This window comes from Heterodontus francisci, chromosome 6, assembly GCF_036365525.1.
Source record: "Heterodontus francisci isolate sHetFra1 chromosome 6, sHetFra1.hap1, whole genome shotgun sequence".
NCBI lineage: Eukaryota > Metazoa > Chordata > Chondrichthyes > Heterodontiformes > Heterodontidae > Heterodontus > Heterodontus francisci.
Window position 1 is genome coordinate 92,405,923 of NC_090376.1, and position 20,132 is coordinate 92,426,054.

A 20,132-nucleotide genomic window follows, 5' to 3' on the forward strand; every position below is an offset into this window, starting at 1 on the left:
TGCAAGTTTATTTCCCTCAAATGCCCATCCTACCTCTTTTTGAAATCATTGATCGTCTCCGCTTACACCACCCTTGTAGGCAGCAAGTTCCAGGCGATTACCACTTGCTGCATAAAAAAGTTCTTCCTCATATCCCCCCTCTATCTCTTGCCCAAAACCTTAAATTTGCCCCCCTAGCCATTGTACCATCAGCTAATGGGAGCAGCTTTTGTTTGTCTACCTTATCTATACTCTGTCATAATCTTGTACACCTCTATCAGATCCCATATACTTGCTAGTCACACTCTCAATATGTCTCGTCACCGTCAAAGATCTGTGCACATGAACCCCAAGGTCTCTCTCTCCCTGCACACTCTTTAGAACTGTGCCATTAAGTATATATTGCCTCTCCCTATCCCTTCTGCCAAATGCATCATGTCACACTTCTTTGTATTAAATTTCATCTGTCACTTCTCTGCCCTTCTGCGAGCCAATCTGTGTCCTGTTGCAGTCAATTTGTATCAACCGCACTGTTTGCCACACCTTCAAGTTTGATGTCATGGGCAAATGTTGAAATTTTACTCTGTACTCTAATATCCAAGTCATTTATATATGCATCAAAAAAAGCAGTGGCCCAATCACTGACTCTTGGGGAACACCACTGTCTACCATTGTCCAGTCTGAAAAATAGCCATTTACCACAAATCGCTGTTTTTTTGTCTGTAAGCCGATTTTTATCCCAGCTAACCTTGACCCTCCTATGAGCCTGAATTTTGTTAACCAGCTTTTTATGTGGTACTTTGTCAAACGTTTTCTTAAAATCCATATAGACAATACTGGCTACATTCCCTTCATCTACCTTCTCTGTTACTTCATCAAAAAATTCAATTTGATGAGTCATGCAAAAGGGGCTTGCAGCATGTCACAGCAGTCCAGCAATCTGTCGTTCATTAGATGACTAGGATTTCTGAGGTACTGCCCTGGGGGAGTGGCAGTGGCTCTATGCAGCACAAACCTGCTGTCTTCCCACCCTGCTACTCTAACAGTGTCTTTGTCAGTCCGCCAGCCTAGACTGCTGCCACCCATGCCAAAATGGTGCAGTCCACAACTGGGTCTTCTACGTCTAGAACTACTCGAGATTGTCTTTCAGGGCTTCCACCAGAAGTCAGTAGTCCTCCACCAGCCATGCTGCAACCATTGGGATAGTACCGCATAGGAACACTAGGATAGGCAAAGGCACAAGAAAGACATACATTAAAGGAATGCACAAAGCTGTTTTGATGATTTTTGTATGCACTATGGCTTGATTTTATTTATAAATTTGGTTTGGAATATGTATTTTGTGGTGGCTTTTATTTTTATATTGTGGTCATGTAGATGCTGCGATGGTCAGAGAAAGGGGCAAAGTAAGGTGTGGAACTGTTTTTGAATGGAGAATTGGAGTTGCAGTTCCTGGTATAGCACTCAGATAAGTTCTTCAGGGGCAGCCTGGACAGAAAGGGGCTGTCTAGGTTGCCTCCACCCTTCTTCCTCTTCTACTTCCTCCTCCTTCTTCTCAGCTGCCCAGTGGCAGGGCTGACCCCTCATGATGGCGAGGTTATGGAGCATTCAACAGACCACCATGAATCTTGGCATCCGCTTTGCCAAATACTGCAGGGTTCTTCCAGTGCAGTTCAGGCAGCGAAGTGTTGTTTCAGTACACCAATGGTCTGCACTCACTTTTTGGGTGGCAGCATAGTTTTCATGCATGCTGTGCCTGTATGCCTGGTTTGTGAACAGGAGTCATCAACCATGTCGTCAGTAGATAGCCTTTGCTGTCCAGTTGCTACCTTTTGGTTTGCTGTGGTGGGTCAGATGACAGAGCAGACGGCTGCAGAATGAAGGCATAATAACTGCTGCCAGGGCATGGGCCATTGACCAATATGGTTTGCTGCCAATGGTCGCGCAACAGTGGTTCTTTGTGGGAATGGAATTCTATTCTCTTCCAGTATAGGATATGTGGTACCCACAAAGCGATGTGTGTGTGGTCAGTGGCATCCTGAACCATAGGAAAGCCTGCAAACCGAGCAAAGCTGCATGCTCGCTCTGCCTGCTTGCCTCTGCCAAAAGAGAATGAAATGTAATAAAAACAGAAAATGGTGGAAATACTCAGCAAGTCTGGCAGTATTTGTGGAGAGAGAAACAGAGTTAACTTTTCAGGTCTGTGACCTTTCATCAGAACGGGGAAAAGTTAGAAATGTAATAGATTTTGAGCAAGTAAAAGGTGGGGGGAGGGTGGTAAAAAGAACGAAAGGGAAAGTCTGTAATAGGGTGGATGGTAGGAGAGATTAAATGATAAGAGGGTTCATGATGCAAGGACAAAGGGAGCGGTAATGGGACAAGTAAAGAAACAAAAGATGTGTCTAGAGGAGGTGTGGATCAGGATCATGAAAGCTGCCATCTGAAAGCTTAGGAAAAAAGAAAAAGAACAAGAGAGAAAGAAAACCAAACCAGCTAAAAAGGACAGAGGTTGTGATCTAAAATTGTTGAATGAAATGTAGTTAGCTCTCTTTGAATAGTTGCTTGGTAGTACGGAACTTGAGTATTGCTGAAAAAAGAGACATGCTGTCGAAGCTTTTTGTTTTGCACTCATCAGGACAGACACAAGAATGTCAAATTTCAAAGGGACCGATAATTTATACTGCATGAGAAAAGGGTGCTGATTGGTTGGGAAGTCAACTCTGGTCAAGGCGTTGCCATGGAGAATGCACCAGGGAACTATTGTCCCCACGCTTTTGTTTAATTCAAAAAAGGTGCAATGCCTGGACATGTTCCTTTTGCTTGCAGAGGACAGGTCCCTGCCTATGAATATATGTAGCTTCTAGAAAGTGCAGGCAAGCCACATTTTGGTATTTTCCACTAACAGAATGCTGCCGTCAAGCCCAAAAAGATGTTCTGCCTACCACACAGCTGAGTAATGTGGTCAATGAATTTCAGTGCCGGTGCAATGCCAGGTACATAGTCTGTATGTCCTAACAACTGGCGGATCATTTCAAACAGCACGTCTCTTTGGCTGTTCACAAAAGGCAGAGTACTGACTACTCAACCATCTGGTACTTGCAAAATTCAGAGCACAAAGTATAACGTTAGATGTGATTCCGCGATTGGAGAGCACTTGCTGAACAATCCTAAGTGTGCTAAGAATTATACTAACAACCAATTTAAGAGAGGAATAAACTTTCCTTCTTATCATCTTGGAAACCTCTATTAGGTCACCTCTTAACCTTCTCCATTCTGAGAACAGTTTTAACTTTCTAACCTCTCCTCTGAATAACTGAAGTCCTTCATCACTTGGAACATCCTGATAAACCACCTGTATACCCTTTCTAATGCCTTTATATCTTTTCTGAAATGTGGTGTCCAGAGTTGTCCACAATACTCCAGCTGAGGCCTAACTAGTGATTTTTGAAGTTTTAGTCTGATCTCTGCTCTTATATTCTATTCCTTTGTTTATAAATCAAAGTAACCCATATGCTTTTTGACCATCTTACAATTAACTTGTACTGCCACCTTTAAGGATTTGTGTATATGGACACCAAGTTCGTTCTTCTCATCTACACTTCTTAAAATCACACCATTTATTATGTACTATCTTGCCTGCAGGTGGCAGATTTCAGTGAGGATGTCTTTGCTGAAGCACAGACACCTCACACACTATTCCTCGCTGAGAGTCTGGTAGGATAATTGCTCCTTGTACGTCCTGGGTGGATGTGGCCTCCTGCTGAGAGCCCTTCTCCCCCTCCTCCTCCTCTTTCCATCTGCATGTCCTGTTTTGTGTGTTCTCCATTCATTCTCCAAGTCATGTTGTATTCCAAGGGGAATGCTTACTATTGTACCCATGTCTGTGAGCAGTTGGTTTGCGCACAAGCCTTGAAGTTATCAAAAAGTCCTTCAGCGCCTGGCACTCACTCCCTGTATAATTTTGCAACTTGAAACAACTATAGAAAGCACCAATCACTTGTAGATTCATAGTAACAGCAGAAGAAATCAAACAGCAACTAATCTACAAGTAGTTGATGATCCCTTTAAATAGTGCTGGTGGGGTTCCTTCCTGCTTTTGAAGGTATCTTCAGTTGTGTGAGGTTAAGAGAAGGCATTAGCTGCAGTGTTGAGGTCTGAAAAGGCATCAAATGGTGTCAAATCAGCATTGCACGCTAAATGATGTCATGATCTGCTTGCTCTGCACACTTCTGGCACACGTCCCCCATAATTTTGCATATTAGCCATGCATGCCATTTTGGAACTATATGGGCATTAGTAGTGCCCAAAAATAGCCTCTAAGAAGCCCAATTTCTCCTCTTCACTCCCCCCCCCCCCCACCCACGTTTATCCTATCATGATCGGACTTCGTGAAATCAAAATTTACTTAATTAAAAAATGCTTGATGAGTCATAGGGGAACCACCACAGTAATTCTTTATAAATGTTTTGAGTTTTTTTGATAAATTTTACTGATGTTGAAACTTTCGTTTTAATATCTATTCCATAATGAAGTATTTTAATCTTTTACTGTCAGTTGGCTGAGACTACCGTCAAAGTAAAATTCTGTTGTAGTAAACATAATTTGTGGTTCAAATAAAACTGTTCATTATCACTGTAATCTTTGGGGGTAAAAAACATTAACTGGCTCTTTTTTTGAATATTTAGCAAGTTCATCATTTATGTTGTATTCCATAAAATCTCCAGGCACACACTGCACATGTCGATGTGTGAATTTCAGTAATTAAAAATATAGACTTCGGTTTAAAAATTCTACATAGGTATTTACTGGAGTGTGATTAAAACCCAAGTTAATGTTGATGACATCTAATTTAAGGTGCATGACTGTAATTCCAATGTGTCTTGTTCTCCTTAATTTACTGATTTAATTTTTTAATGATTTGTGAGACTAAGGGACTCAATTTTGTTTTGCAGTGTACCTTAATGAGCCAGGTTTTAATTTTGTAAAGAAGTGCATTGAAGCTGTGGAGATGAGAGGTATGTGACTGACTCTTGTTAATACTTGTAAGCAATGACTCCTAAACTGGCAATTATATTCAAATCACAAGTCTATCACCCATAACATTGCACATTAGGAGTCAAGTCCAAGTGTATTATTCAGGTTGAGCAGTATTGCAGGATGGGGACTTATTGCACCAAGCAGAGTAAGGAGGCAAATGGGAGTGGAGGGGAGAGAAGGAGCTGCGGATGAAGAGCGGAAAGGGGGAGAGAGACAGCAGGCAGAGAGAGGAATGGTGAGGAGGCTATTGGCAGGATGTGCAACATGGAAAGGGAAAGTTGATGGTTGAAGACAGATGGAGAGTGGGTTAAGGGGCAAAACCTCTGCACTCAGTGAAGGAGGGGCGTTGTGAGGCCCTCTGGGTTTCTGAACACAAGATGAATAGGGGCTTCAAAAATATATCAGCGTGGGAGGTGGAGTTTATGAGGTCAGAAAATTGCTCAATGAGTGTGGCTGAGCCCTGACGTTTTTAAAGGGCAAGGGCACGATTCCAGAGGTATTTATATAGTAAGTGTGGTTGAGGTCTTGAAGATGGTTGTAGCTAGAGTTTATGAGGCAACATTTAACTGCCCAGTGAAAGTGCAGTGCTCATGCTTGGAGAAATCACTGGCAGCACCTCTGATTTGTGCCTTTACAGGCTATAGCATATTCCATGGCCTGTTGGAATAGGAGAGCTGCACTGAGTCAGAACACTCCTACCCACCAGCAGAGGGGATGGGGCTAATGGGGATAGTAGAAAGTGTCTTGTGGGTGGGGGGACTATATGATGTACTGCTGGGGTTGGGGTGGGGTTAACAAGTGAGACAGGAGAGTGATAATATTGCATCTTGGAATATGACAAATATGCTGCATTTGATTAGGTGCTACTGAATTTAGCCACTTCAACATGCTTGCTATTGCCAGCACGAGGAGGGGGACCTCGAGAATTTCTTTATGGGGTAACTGAAGGAGTCCTTATGTTAAAATACATCGGGGCTTTGCTAGGCTACATTGAAAGTTTCATGTTGCAGTTTTAATAAAAATTCAAAGTGTTTGTTTTATATTATCAATAATGTTCACAAACAGTTCACAAAACACTTGCCATTAATACTTAGCCTGAGAGTCTGTTCAGTGAGCAAACATATTCTTGCACAGTTCCAGTGCTTGTTTTGGAGCTCACTTTACATGATAGATCTTTTAAACTTATGAATATCAATGGCAGTATCACCTAAAGACATAACTTTTACTGCAGGTAAATATTGATGATTTTTGAAAGTTTTCAATTGACTGAGCCTGATCTAGGAGTTTTCAGTGTAATTTGAAATGGAATGTGTGACCCAACACTGATTAATATGTTAGATGTAATCTCCATATTTTCCACTTTGTTGAATTCTTCATCTCTGCCGACTGGTATGTACAATGTTCGACTACCATAAATTAATCATACTTTTAGTTTTTTATTAAAACTGCATAATGAACCTTTCAATGCAGCTTATCAAAGCCTTCATGCACAATATTCCACTATGCCAGGTATGTGGTCTCAACTATTTGGCACTTTATATCAGAATGAGTGCCACTCCATGACTGAGCAATAGGAAGCTTACCTTAGTATTGCAGAAATTCATACTTAATGCTCAATTGTACCTGTTCATTGAGATTCAACACTGCAGCTAGCAGTTTATCAAGAACTGACAAAACTTATTTTCTTCCTGCAAGCTGGGATGTGTGAATGTCCAACAAGGCCAGAGATTCCAGTATATTGCCTCTAAAATGACAGCTAAATTAGACTTATTTGTATTTGTCCAGCAGCAAACTGTACAGATAAAATATTTACTGTTGCTGGAAAGCAATATCTCTTGAGGGAACATTTTAATTTTCTAATGCAATATTCCATTAATGCTATAAACAAAACCAGAAAAACTAAACTGGAGAAATTAAAAAGCAAATTCTGCGGATGCTGGAAATCTGAAATTAAAAAAGGCAATGCTGGGAATGCTGAGCAGGTTTGGCAGCATCAGTGGAGAGAAAAACAAGAGTTAATGTTTCAGGTCAATGATTTTTCATCAGAGCCCTTTCTGATGAAAGGTCTTTGTCCTGAAATGTTCCCTCTGTTTCTCGCTCCACTGATGCTGCCAGACCTGCTGAGTATTTCCAGCAGTTTCTGTTTTTATATTAGAAGAAATTAAACGCAAGGAATTTTTGATCACGTTCATTGGTTACAAATTGGAATTGAAGATAATGCCATTCAATGTTTCTAATTCACATAAAAGTGCTTGGTTGATTCACATGATTTCTACATGTTTGTAACATTGAACAATGTGTACTGTTAGGTATTAATGCCATGGGACTGTACAGAATGAGTGGAGTAAATTCCAAAGTGCAGAAGCTAATGAACACTGTATTTGGTAAGACATATTTTTAATTCTCAAAAGGTTGTTGCATAGAAAATATGCTTACAGCATATTAATCTATATATGCTAGAATTGTATGATTTTTGATGTCTCTTGCTCTCAAACACAGCTTTAAAATTTTACATAGATTTGTGATCTGTCTCATTTATCCCTCAAATTCCATGATATGTACGTTAGCCATGAGTAGGTAAAGTTGATTCACTGTAAAACGTTGCCCACAGAAGGAAGTGGATCTGTTTTCCCAAAAAAATAAGCTATAGTACAGAATGCATCTCTTATGTTGATTAGTCCACGATATGTGGAATGCTTCAGCTGTTTTGTTTCACATGGCACTATCGCCTTTAAAGCATGAATAGTAGTTGAAGTGCTTTTACAGTCAGGAAAATTTCAGCTTCAGCTACTTTTTCTCTTTGAAACATAATAAAAAGTGAAATGAACAGCTGCTTTCTATGTTAATTTTGAATATTTATTCACTCCTTACAATGGAAGGGTACTCTGACGGAAAGTACAGAGCAATATTTAGTATTGAGCATGGAAATATTTAATTATTATGGCTAAGTATCCAGAAATTTATAACCTGCTGATCGTTTTTATCAATATGGGTGTGATCTGAGCCAATGCTGAATAGCCGACATGTTATAGCTCCCAACCAGCCTGAACTATCGGGCATCATTTTGGAGGGGAAGGGAAGGACGTGAAGTAATTAGCAATGTGGATCATAATTGCTGCTGACAGGATATTTTCCTCAAGATTTACTTGAAAATCATACTGAAAATATTTCCATCTACATGGATTTTAGTAAGGCATTTGACAATGGCAGACTGGTCAGTAAATGAAAGCCCATGGGATACAGGGGAATGTGGCAAGTTGGATCCAGAATTGGCTCAGGGCCAGAAAACAAAGGGTAGTAGTTGACGGATGTTTTTGTGAATGGAAAGCTATTTCCAGTGGCGTTCTACAGGGCTCGATGTTGGGTCCCTTGCTGTTTGTGGTATATATTAATGATTTGGACTTAAATGTGGGAGGCATGATTGGGAAATTTGCCGATAACACAAAAATTGACTCTGTAGTTGATAGTGAAGAGGATAGCCATAGACTCCAGAAAGATATCAATGGTTTGGTTGAGTGAGCAGAAAAATGGCAGATGGAATTCAATCCAGAAAAGTGTGGGGTAATGCATTTGGGGAGGGCAAATAAAGCGAGGGAATACACAATGGACGGGAGGCTATTGAGAGAGGTAGAAGAAGTGAGAGATCTTGAAGTGCATGTCCACAGGTCCCTGAAGGTAGCAGGACAGGTGGATAGAGTGGTGCAGAAGGCATATGGAATGCTTTCCTTTATTGGCCGAGGTATAGAATTCAAAAGCAGGGATGTAATGCTGGAACTGTATAAAACGCTGGTTAGGCCACAGTTGGAGTGTTGTGTACAGTTATGGTCACCACAATACAGAAAGGACATAATTGCTCTGAAGAGAGTACAGAGAAGATTTACAAGAATGTTGCCAGGGCTCGAAAGTTGCAGCTATGAGGAAAGATTGGACAGGCTAGGGTTGTTTTCCTGAGAACAGAGGAGGCTGAGGGGTGACTTAATAGAGGTGTACAAAATTATGAGGGGCCTAGATAGAGTAGACAGGAAGGACCTGTTTCCCCTAGCAGAGAGGTCAATTACCAGGGGGCACAGATTTAAGGTGATAGAAGAATTAGAGGGGAAATGGGGAAAAACTTTTTCACCCAGAGGGTGGTGGGTGTCTGGAATCCACTGCCAGGAACGGTGGTGGAGGCAGAAACGCTCAATTCTTTCAAAAGGTACCTGGACATGCACCTGAAGTACTGTAACCGGCAAGACTATGGACAGGTGCTGGAAGGTGGGATTGGATTGAGCGGCTAGTTTTCTTTTGACCAGCACAGACATGATGGGCTGAATGGCCTCCTTCTGTGCCGTAATTTTTCTATGGTTCATATTCATTATTCACTAAAGAGTGTTGTTCGGGTTAGCTTTAGCATTTATTCCTATGAATACATGTTTACTGATTTTAGTAAAACTTAAAATGCTTGACACTGCATGCATGTAATTCATGCATGACATTGTAAATAATTAATTCCTGTGTTGCATTGTTCTAACTAAATGTAGCAGAAAGGATATGCTATTGTACATGTTAAAATTTTTTTGACTGCTTGGGATAATACAGTAATGTAAATTGTACTTGCGTGCAGCACGTAGGTCACGAGGTAAAATTCTGTTGTTATTGGGAATTAACCAGATAAATTGGATAATAGGTAATATTTTGAAATGTGTGTGTCCAAAATGTATTCTTGGGATGCATATAGTGACACCCTTTATTATTGCTGGCCAGAATGGAAATAATTGGGTAAGCCCCTCTGTCAATCATGCCTGAAGACTACCTACTAGAACCATAGAAAAGTTACAGCACAGAAAGAGGCCATTCAGTCGATCATGTCTGGGTCAGCTGAAAGAAAAGCCGTCTATTCTAATCCCACTTTCCAGCGCCTGGTCCGTAGCCTTGCAGGTTACAGCACTTCAGGTGCAGGTCCAGGTACCTTTTAAATGAGTTGAGGGTTTCTGCCTCCACCATCGATCCGGGCAGCGGCTTCCAGACAGCCACCACCCTCTGGGTGAAAAACTTTTTTCTCTTGTCCCCTCTGATCCTTCTACCAAGCACCTTAAATCTGTGCCCCCGAATAATTGACCTCTGTGCTGGGGAAACAGGTCCTTCCTGTCTACTGTATTTAGGCCTCTCATAGTTCTGTGCACCTCAATTAAGTCACCCCTCAGCCTCCTCTGTTCTAGGGAAAACAACTCTAGCCTATCTAATCTTTCCTCATAGCTGCCATTTTCAAGCCCTGGCAACATTCTTGTGTAATTGACTGGAATTGATTTTACGCTTGTAATTTGTATTATGTAACTGTGCTCTACTCACTGCGTTTTGCAGGAAAAATACTCAGTTTGTAATGTATAACTATGGTCCACATTGTATTTTTCTGGAGAAATCACTGTGCTTTTATCGGAAGCAGTTGCTGCGGTTTCAGTCATGAGTACTGTTTACTACAGTTTGTAAAAACATTTTTGAGAAGTCTTTGTATGTATAGTTTTTTTTTTGTTTTGCTGTGTAAATACATTTTGTTTTCATTGCTGTAAAATACATTGTTTCCAGATATTCCTCGCCTCCAACTCATTGACTAATACAGTACAACTCATTGGTCCTAGAAAGGAGTGAGCTAAGAATATGTGCAAATGAGTCTTGACTCCAGCATAGAAAGGAGGCAGTTTGCATATGATATCTTTGGAGTTTCCTTCCCTAAATCCTCTTTCATAATCTATGTTTTTTATGAAAACGTTATGAAAATCACTCTTTTTAATCAAGCTTACCCTCTGCCTGCTGGTTTACCATCTGTTTTCCTTAAACTTATCTAAGTGCCTTAGGAAGTTCTTTACATTAAAGGAACTATGTAAATCCAAATGTTTGTTAGAAATAACAAGAGAGGAGCATTGACCACAGTAGTATTGATGAAAAGGCAAGGTCCTTTGGGAAAAGAGAGATGCTAGTGGTGAACAGAAAAAGAAAGACTTGCATTTATATTGCGCCTTTCGCGACCACCGGATGTCTCAAAGCATTTTACTGCTAATGAAGTACTTTTTGAAGTGTATTACTGCTGTAATGGTGGAGAGAGAGAGAGCTCTGTGAACAACAAATTTTCCTTTTGTGCTGTCTGTGAGCAAGAGAGATGCATCCTCAGATATGCAGTATTCAGGTCTTGGTCAGATTTTGTGTTAATAGAGAGTTGAGGGTTGTAATGGAAAATGCTGCACATGAAAGAGAAGCCCAGACTACTTCAGGGCAACTTTAGCAAGGGAAGTTAATAAAAAAAAGTGCCATCAACTACAGCTGCATAATATTCATTGTACTTCAAAAGCAATCATTGTGTGAAGTGCTTTGAGAGGTTTTAATATGAAATGTACTGTGTAACTGAAAGTATTTATTACATAGAAACATAGGAGCAGGAGTAGGCCATTCAGCCCATTGAGCCTGCCCTGCCATTCAATATAATCATGGCTGATCATCCACTTCAGTAACTTTTTCCCACACTATCCTTATATCCCCTTCTGTCATTTGTATTTAGAAGTCTGTCAATCTCTGCTTTAAACATACTCAATGACTGAGCTTCCACAGCCCTCTGGGGTAGAGAGTTCCAAAGATTCACAACCCTCTGAGTAAAGAAATTTCTCCTCATCTCGGTCTTAAGTGGCTTCCCCCTTATTTTGAAATTGTGTCCCCTGGTTCTAGACTCTCCAACCAGGGGAAACATCTTAGCTACATCTACCCTGTATACCCCTTTAAGTATTTTGTAGGTTTCAATGAGATCACCTCTCATTCTTTGAAACTCTAGAGAATACAGGCCCAGTTTCCCCAATCTCTCTTCATAGGACAGTCCTACCATTGTGGGAACAAGTCTGGTGAACCTTTGTTGCACTCCGTCTATGGCAATAATATCCTTCCTAATGTAAGGGGTCCAAAACTGCACACAGTACTCCAAGTGCGATCTAACCAAGGTTCTAAGCAAGACTTCACTACTCCTGTACTCAAATCCTCTTGCGATAAAGGCTAAAGTACCATTAGCCTTCCTAATTGCTTGCTGCACCTGCATGTTAGCTTTCATTAACTTATTGACAAGGACACCCAGGTCCCTTTGTACATCTACACTTTCTAATCTCTTACCATTTAAGAAATACAGATCAGACCAAGTGATTTATGTAGAAGCTAAACGGCTATGAACATAATTTTGGTGGGAGATCATATGATGATAACTTGCTTAGAATTGCGTGTTGCCAGACCCTTTAAAAGCTTTGGAGATGTCTCGGGCAAAGATGCATCATTCACCAAAGTAGTCAAGAGCAGAGTCCCATCGGTGCAAACCAACAGCAACAAGATTATCAGTAAAATAGACACTCTGAAAACCATACTGGGGTGGTGCTCCTGAATTAGGCCTTAGCTTTCAAAGTGATAGATAATTTGAGAGTTAAAAACAGCTTCCATAACTAGAGATAGTATCAAATAACAAGGATGAAGCTAAATAACTGATTTAATACTTCACACGCAATCTGTTTCTGTTAATCCAAAGATATTCTCTACAGTAAAAAAAAAATCCAATATTTCAAAATAAACAATTGAAATAACATAGCACTTTAAGATATTTAGGCACTTAAAAAAAACTGGAGTTATCCAATAATTAAAGTTATGTGACTTTGAATTAATAGGAGTAGTCTTTATATCTGTACTTTTATGGGAAAGAAATAAACTAGGATGATGGGAAATATAACAGATAGGAAGAGTGAACTGCAATGATATCCACATTCAGACTTGACCAAAAGAGGAAGTTAAATCAGGATGACTGGTTGAAGTGAAATTTATTGATCTCTGCATAACCTTTGACCTGCTCTACAATCTTTTGTAGTCCTGCCGCATAGAAATTTTTGCTTTAGAGATCATTTAGTAAGTTTCATGATTTTTTTGGGATGTGGTAATTGACTCCTTGGGCTTAAATTTCAGTTGCCCATAAAGGCGAGTTCAGAAGGCGTCACTGGTTCCCGATGCCGCAGTGATGGAGTATGTTCCCTCAAAGGGGAAAAGTAGGGCAAATAAATCCAGAGCTGCCTGGATGACAAAAGAGATAGCGATTAAGGTAAAGAAGAAAAAGTGTGCTTATGACAGATGCCAGGTAGAAAATACTATTGAGAACCAGGCTGAATATAGAAGGTCCAGAGGGGAAGTGAAAAAGCAAATAAGGGAAGCAAAGGGAGAGCATGAAATGAGGCAGGCAGCAAGTATTAAAGGAAATTAAAGCATTAAAGGAAATCCCAAAGTTTTCTATAGGCATATAAATAGTAAAAGTGTGGTAAAAGGAGGAGTGGGGCCGATTAGGGACCAGAAAGGGAATTTACACATGGAGGCAGAGGGCATAGCTGAGGTATTAAATGAATACTTTGCATCTGTCTTTACCAAGGAAGAAGATGCAACCCAGGCAATGATAAAAGAGGAGGTAAGTCAGACACTAGAGGGGTTTCAAGTTGATAAATAGGAAGTATTAGATAGGCTGTCTGTACTTAAAGTGGATAAAGCACCAGGACCAGATGAGATGCATTCAAGGATACTGAGGGAAGTGAGAGTGGAAATCCCAGAGACACTGGCCATAATTTTTCAGTCTTGCTTAGTCTCAGGGGTGGTGCCAGAGGACTGGAGAATTGTCAACGTTACACCCTTGGTTAAAAAAGGGTGTAAAGATAAGCCCAGCAATTACAGGCCATTCAGTTTAACTTCGATATGGGAAAAGTTCTAGAAAAAGTAATTCTGGACAAAATCAATAGTCACATGGACAAATGCGAATTAATTAAGGAAAGCTAGCATGGATTTCTTACGAGAAAATCATGTTTAACTAACTTGCTGGAGTTTTTTGAGGAGATAACAGAGAGGGTTGATGAGGGCAATGCTGTTGATGTGGTGTACATGGACTTTCAAAAGGTGTTTGATACAGTGCCACACAACAGACTTATGAGCAAACTTGTAGCTCATGGAACAAAAATGACGGTAGCAACATGGATACAAAATTGGATGAGTGACAGGAAACAAAGAGTAGTGGTTAATGGGTGTTTTTTGGGCTGGGGGGAGGTTTGTAGTGGAGTTCTCTAGGGATCAGTGCTGGGACCCTTGCTTTTCCTGATATAGATTAATGACCTAGACTTTGGTGTACAGGGCACAATTTCAAAGTTTACAGATAATACGAAACTTGGAAGCATTGTGAACTGTGAGGACGGTAATGTCGAACTTCAAAAGATCATAGACAAGTTGGTGGAATGGGCAGACAGGTGGCAGATGAAGTTCAATGCAGAGAAATGTGAAATGATTCATTTTGGTAGGAAGAACATGGAGATACAGTACAGAATAAAGGATACATTTCGAAAGGAGGTGCAGGAGCAGAGGGCCCTGGGTGTATATGTGCATAAGTCATTGAAGGTGGCAGGACAGTTTGAGAAAACAGTCAATAAAACATGCAGTATCCTGGGCTTAATTAATAGGGGCATAGAGTACAAGAGCAAGGAAGTTAGGTTGAACTTGTATAAGATGCTCCTTTGGCCTCAGCTGGAGTATTGTGTCCAGTTCTGGGCTCCGCACTTTAGGAAAGACGTTGGAGAAAGTACAGAAAAGATTCACGAGAATGGTTCCAGGGATGGGGAATTTCAGTTATGAAGATAGATTTGAGAAGTTAGGACAGTTTTCCTTGGAGAAGTGAAGACTGAGAGGTGATTTGATAGAGGTATTCAGAAGTATGAGGGGTCTGGACGGAGTAGATGGAGAGAAACTGTTCCCACTCATGAAAGGATCAAGAACGAGTGGGCACAGATTGTAGGTATTTGGTAAGAGAAGCAATAGTGACATGAAAAACTTTTTCATGCAGCGAGTGGTTAAGGTCTGGAATGCGCTGCCTGAGAACGTGGTGGAGGCAGGTGCAGTTGAAGTATTCAAAAGGAAATTGGACAGTTTTATGAAAAGGAAGAATGTGCAGGGTTATGGGGAGAAGGCAGGGGAATGGAACTGAGGGAATTGCTCTTTTGGAGAGCCAGTGTGGACACAATGGGCCGAATAGCCGCCTTCTGCACTGTAACGATTCTGTGATTTTCAAAGGGAAGGGGGAGCTGGCAACCTGCACATCTCCAATTAATTGTTTGTTGAACTCATTGTGGAGCTCTTTTGGAGTATGGGGAGCAATGGTTAGTAATTTTCAAATGGCAAGCACAGGGAAGATGGAATATCTGGGACATGTTTAAGCATAGCTGTTGGGAACACAGCAGGGAGCCATTAGACTGCAGTGTGAAAAAATTGTACAGAAAGGGACATTTAAGCTCAGTTGCTCATGCAGTGGTACAGAGTTGCCATCGCTAGAGCTGAGAGGCTTGATTTTGTGAGGGCAGTGTGACTGGGCTCTCGAAAGACACATGAGGCTGCTGGCATGCATGGCCACCTCTAACCATGCCTGCTTAGTTTGGCTCCCTGGAGCTCTTCTTCCAGAAGAAGGGAAGAGTGCAACTCTTATGTCCGCCACAGCCTCGATCAGGGGCTCAAGGCAGACATCAGAAAAATGTGGGGCTGCCTGGGACAGCAGTCCAAACCACCGCTTGCCCTCTGCTCTCCTTGCTCATCTATTCCCAAAGGGAACGGAAAGCCCAATTATGGCTGTTGTTTGCTTTTAAATTATCCCTCCGTGCTTAGCTCCCGCCTCCTGACCTGGCGCCACACCCCTAATTGAACGTTGAGCTTGAATCCGTGCCAATTAGTGGCTGTCACTTTGAAAATTGCATTGCATTACTGACCCTGATGCGGAGCATACTGGCGGTGGCATACAGGTATTGTCACTGGACTAGTAATCCAGAGACCGAGGGTATTGTTCTGGGGACATGGGTTCAAATCCCACCACAGCAGAAGTTGGAATTTGAATTCGATTAATAAATCTGGAATTAAAAAGCTAGTCTAATGATGGCCATGAAACCATTGTCGATTGTTGTAAAAACCCATCTGGATCACTAATGTCCTTTAGGAGAGGAAATCTGCTGTACTTACCTGTTCTGGCCAACATGTGACTCCAGACCCACAGCAATGTGATTGACTCTTACATGCCCTCTGAAATGACTCAGCAGGCCACTCAGTTACGAAGTCCATAAAAAGGAATGAAACTGGACGGACCACCCAGCATCGACCTAGGCACCGGAAATGACAACGGCAAACCCAGCCCTGCAAAGTCCTCCTTACTAACATCTGGGGGCGTGTGCGAAAGTTGGGAGAGCTCTCCCACAGACGAGTCAAGCAACAGCCTGACTTAGTCATTCTCACGGAATCATACCTGACAATGTCCCCAGACACTGCCATCACCATCCCTGAGTATGTCCTGTCCCACCGGCAGGACAAACCCAGCAGAGATGGCGGTACACTGGTATACATTCGGGAGAGAGTTGCCCTGGGAGTCCTCAACATCGACTCCGGACCCCATGAAGTCTCATGGCATCAGGTCAAACATGGACAAGGAAACCTCCTGCTGATTACCACCTACCGCCCTCCCTCAGCTGATGAGTCAGTACTCCTCCATGTTGAACAGCACTTGGAGGAAGCATTGAGGGTGGCAAGGGCACAGAATTGTACTCTGGGTGGGGGACTTCAATGTCCATTACCAAGAGTGGCTCGGTAGCACCACTACTGACCAAACTGGCCAAGTCCTAAAGGACATATCTGCTAGACTGGGTATGTGGCAGGTGGTGAGGGAACCAACAAGAGGGGAAAACATACTTGACCTCGTGCTCACCAATCTGCCTGCCGCAGATGCATTTGTCCATGACAGTATTGGTAGGAGTGACCACCGCAGAGTCGTTGTGGAGATGAAGTCCCGCCTTCACATTGAGAATACCCTCCTTCGTGTTGTGTGGCACCACCACCGTGCTAAATGGGATAGATTTTGAATAGATCTAGCAATGCAAAACTGGGCATCCATGAGGCACTGTGGGCCATCAGCAGCAGCAGAATTGTACTCAACCACAATCTGTAACCTCATGGCCCAGCATATCCCCCACTCTACCATTACCATCAAGCCAAGAGACCAACCCTGGTTCAATGAATAATGCAGGAGGGCATGCCAGGAGCAACACCAGGCATACCTCAAAATGAGGTGTCAACCTGGTGAAGCTACAATACAAGACTATGTGCGTGCAAAACTGCATAAGCAGCATGCGATAGACAGAGCTAAGCAATCCCATACCCAACGGATCAGATCGAAACTCTGCAGTGCTGCCACATCCACTGGTGGACAATTAAACAACCTACTGGAGGAGGTGGCTCCACAAATATCCCCCTCCTCAATGATGGGGGAGACCAGTACATCAGTGCAAAAGATAAGGCTGAAGCATTTGCGACAATCTTCAGCCAGAAGTGCCGATTTGATGATCCATCTTGGCCTCCTCCTGAAGTCCCCAGCATCACATGCCAGACTTCAGCCAAGTCGTTTCACTCAGCGTTATATCAAGAAATGACTGAAGGCACTGGATACTACAAAGGCTATGGGCCCTGACAATATTCCGGCAATAGTACTGAAAACCTGTGCTCCAGAACTTGCCACGCCCCTAGCCAAGCTGTTCCAGTACAGCTACAACACTGGCATCTACCCTGCAATGTGGAAAATTGCCCAGGTATGTCCTGAACACAAAAAGCATGCCAAGTCCAACCCAGCCAATTACTGCCCCATCAGCCTATTCTCAATCATCAGTAAAGTGATGGAAGGTGTAATCAACAGTGCCATCAATCAGCACTTGCTTAGCAATAACCTGCTCAGTTTGGGTTCCGCCAGGGCCACTCAGCTCCTGACCTCATTACAGCTTTGGTTCAAACATGGACAAAAGAGATGAACTCAAGAGGTGAGGTGAGAGTGACCTCCCTTGACATCAAGGCAGCATTTGACCGAGTATGACATCAAGGAGCCATAGCAAAACTGAGGTCAATGGGAATCAAGGGAAAAACCCTCCGCTGGCTGGAGTCATACCTAGCGCAAAGGAAGATGGTTGTGGTTGTTGGAGGTCAATCATCTGAGCTCCAGGACATCACTGCAGGAGTTCCTCAGGGTAGTGTCCTAGGCCCAACCATCTTCAGCTGCTTCATCAATGACCTTCCTTCAATCATAAGGTCAGAAGTGCGGATGTTCACTGATGATTGCGCAATGTTCAGCACCATTTGTGATTCCTCAGATACTGAAGCAGTCCATGTAGAAATGCAGCAAGACTTCGACAATATCCAGGTTTGGGCTGATAAATGGCAAGTAACATTTGCGCCACACAATCTAACCATCTCCCCTTGACATTTAATGGCATTACCATCGCTGAATCCCCCACCATCAACATCCTAGGGGCTACCATTGACCAGAAACTGAACTGAAGTAGCCATATAAATACCATGGCTACATGAGCAGGACAGAGGCTAGGAACCCTGCAGAGAGTAACTCACCTCCTGACTCCCCAAAGCCTGTCCACCATCTACAAGGCACAAGTCAGGAGTGTGATGGAATACTCTCCACTTGCCTGGATGGGTGCAGCTCCAACAACACTCATAAGCTCGACACCATCCAGGACAAAGCAGCCAGCTTGATTGGCACCCCATCTACAAACATCCACTCCCGCCACCACCGACGCCCAGTGGCAGCAGTGTGTACCATCTACAAGATGCACTGCAGCAACGCACCAAGGCTCCTTGGACAGCACCTTCCAAACCCGACCTCTACCAACTAGAACGACAAGGGCAGCAAATGCATGGGAACACCACCACCTGCAGGTTCCTCTCCAAGCCACACACCATCCTGACTTGGAACTATATTGCTGTTCCTTCACTGTCACTGGGTCAAAATCCTGGAACTCCCTTCCTAACAGCACTGTGGGTGTACCTACCTCACATGCAGCAGTTCAGGAAGGCAGCTCACCACCACCATCTCAAGGGCATTTAGGGATCGGCAATAAATGCTGGCCCGGCCCGCGACGTGCACATCCCATGAATGAAAAAAAAAGGACCCAGAAGTATTCCGGGCATTGTTTTCCATCTCACGGAATGAAAATTCAGCCCCTTGTCTTCTCGTGATGTTGCCAAGAGGCAGCATGTAAATGAGGAAGAAGAAAGAGCCAAGGGTGGATCCTTAGAGGACTCCACATGTAATAGTTTGAGGATGAGAAAGAAAATTGGACATGGAGTAGAGGCATTGGAGGTGTATGTTGTGATTGTCTGTATTGAAGATTGTAGGAAAGTTAAGGAAGAATGATGCATCATAATCACAGTCACAGAGGCTGGGACACTGATTTAATGTATCGTTTCCCAGGACCACAAAACTGTAAACCCCTTCACCTCTAATTCTTTCCTTCCTCCTACAATCTTCAGGTATTTAAAATTCAAGCTTGACATCATCTGATTAGTACATCCTGATTCATCTTGTCTTTTCCTTCAGTATTTTAATTTTGGTCATGTTCTACACTATGACGTTTGGCCTTTCACATTGGTTTCAAGATTTTAAAAATGTTACCACTTTTTAAAAAAAAAATCAGTTTGAATGAATATTAGCAGTACCACATAGCTGCTAAGAGAAACACCAGCTTGTATTTATATAGCACCATTAGCGTAGTAAAACATCCCAAGGTGCTTTACAGGAGCATTATCAAATAAAATTTTGACACCAAGCTTAGTCAAAGAGGAAGGTTTTGAACTGACTTACAGTTGCAGAAAGAGGTAGAGAAGCAGAGGTTAATTGAGGAAATTTCACAGCTTAGAGCCAATGAACTGAACGTATGGCTTCCAATGGTGGAGCAGTGAAAGTCAGGGATGCACAAGATCTCAGATGATTCTGGAGCTGGAGGAGGTTGCATTGATAGGGAGGGGCAAGGCCATGGAGGGATTCTAAAACATGGATGAGAATTTTCAAATCAAGACATTGTTGGACCGAGAGCTAGCGTCGGTCAGTGAGCACTGGGGCGATGGGTGAACTTGGCTTCATGCAAGTTAGAACATGGACAGAGGAAATTTGGATGAGCTTAGGTTTACAGAGGGTGCAAGGTAAGAGGCTGCCAGGAGTGTGTTGGAGTAGCATACATTTCAAAACAACAATCAAAATCTTGCAGTGAACCGTGTAGATCAGTAGTATC

At 42.5% G+C, this 20,132-nt stretch overlaps 1 protein-coding gene across 3 annotated transcripts in view; it reads left to right on the forward strand.

Annotated features, from left to right (window-relative positions):
• The window catches only part of arhgap42a (Rho GTPase activating protein 42a), a 503,828-nt gene that overhangs the window by 397,754 nt on the left and 85,942 nt on the right, over positions 1-20,132 (forward strand). For all 3 annotated transcript variants that reach the window (XM_068034054.1, XM_068034055.1, XM_068034056.1), the window contains 2 exons: positions 4,932-4,994; positions 7,326-7,400. In XM_068034054.1, coding sequence (XP_067890155.1) covers positions 4,932-4,994; positions 7,326-7,400 — 138 coding nt within the window. The remainder of the gene's footprint in view (positions 1-4,931; positions 4,995-7,325; positions 7,401-20,132) is intronic.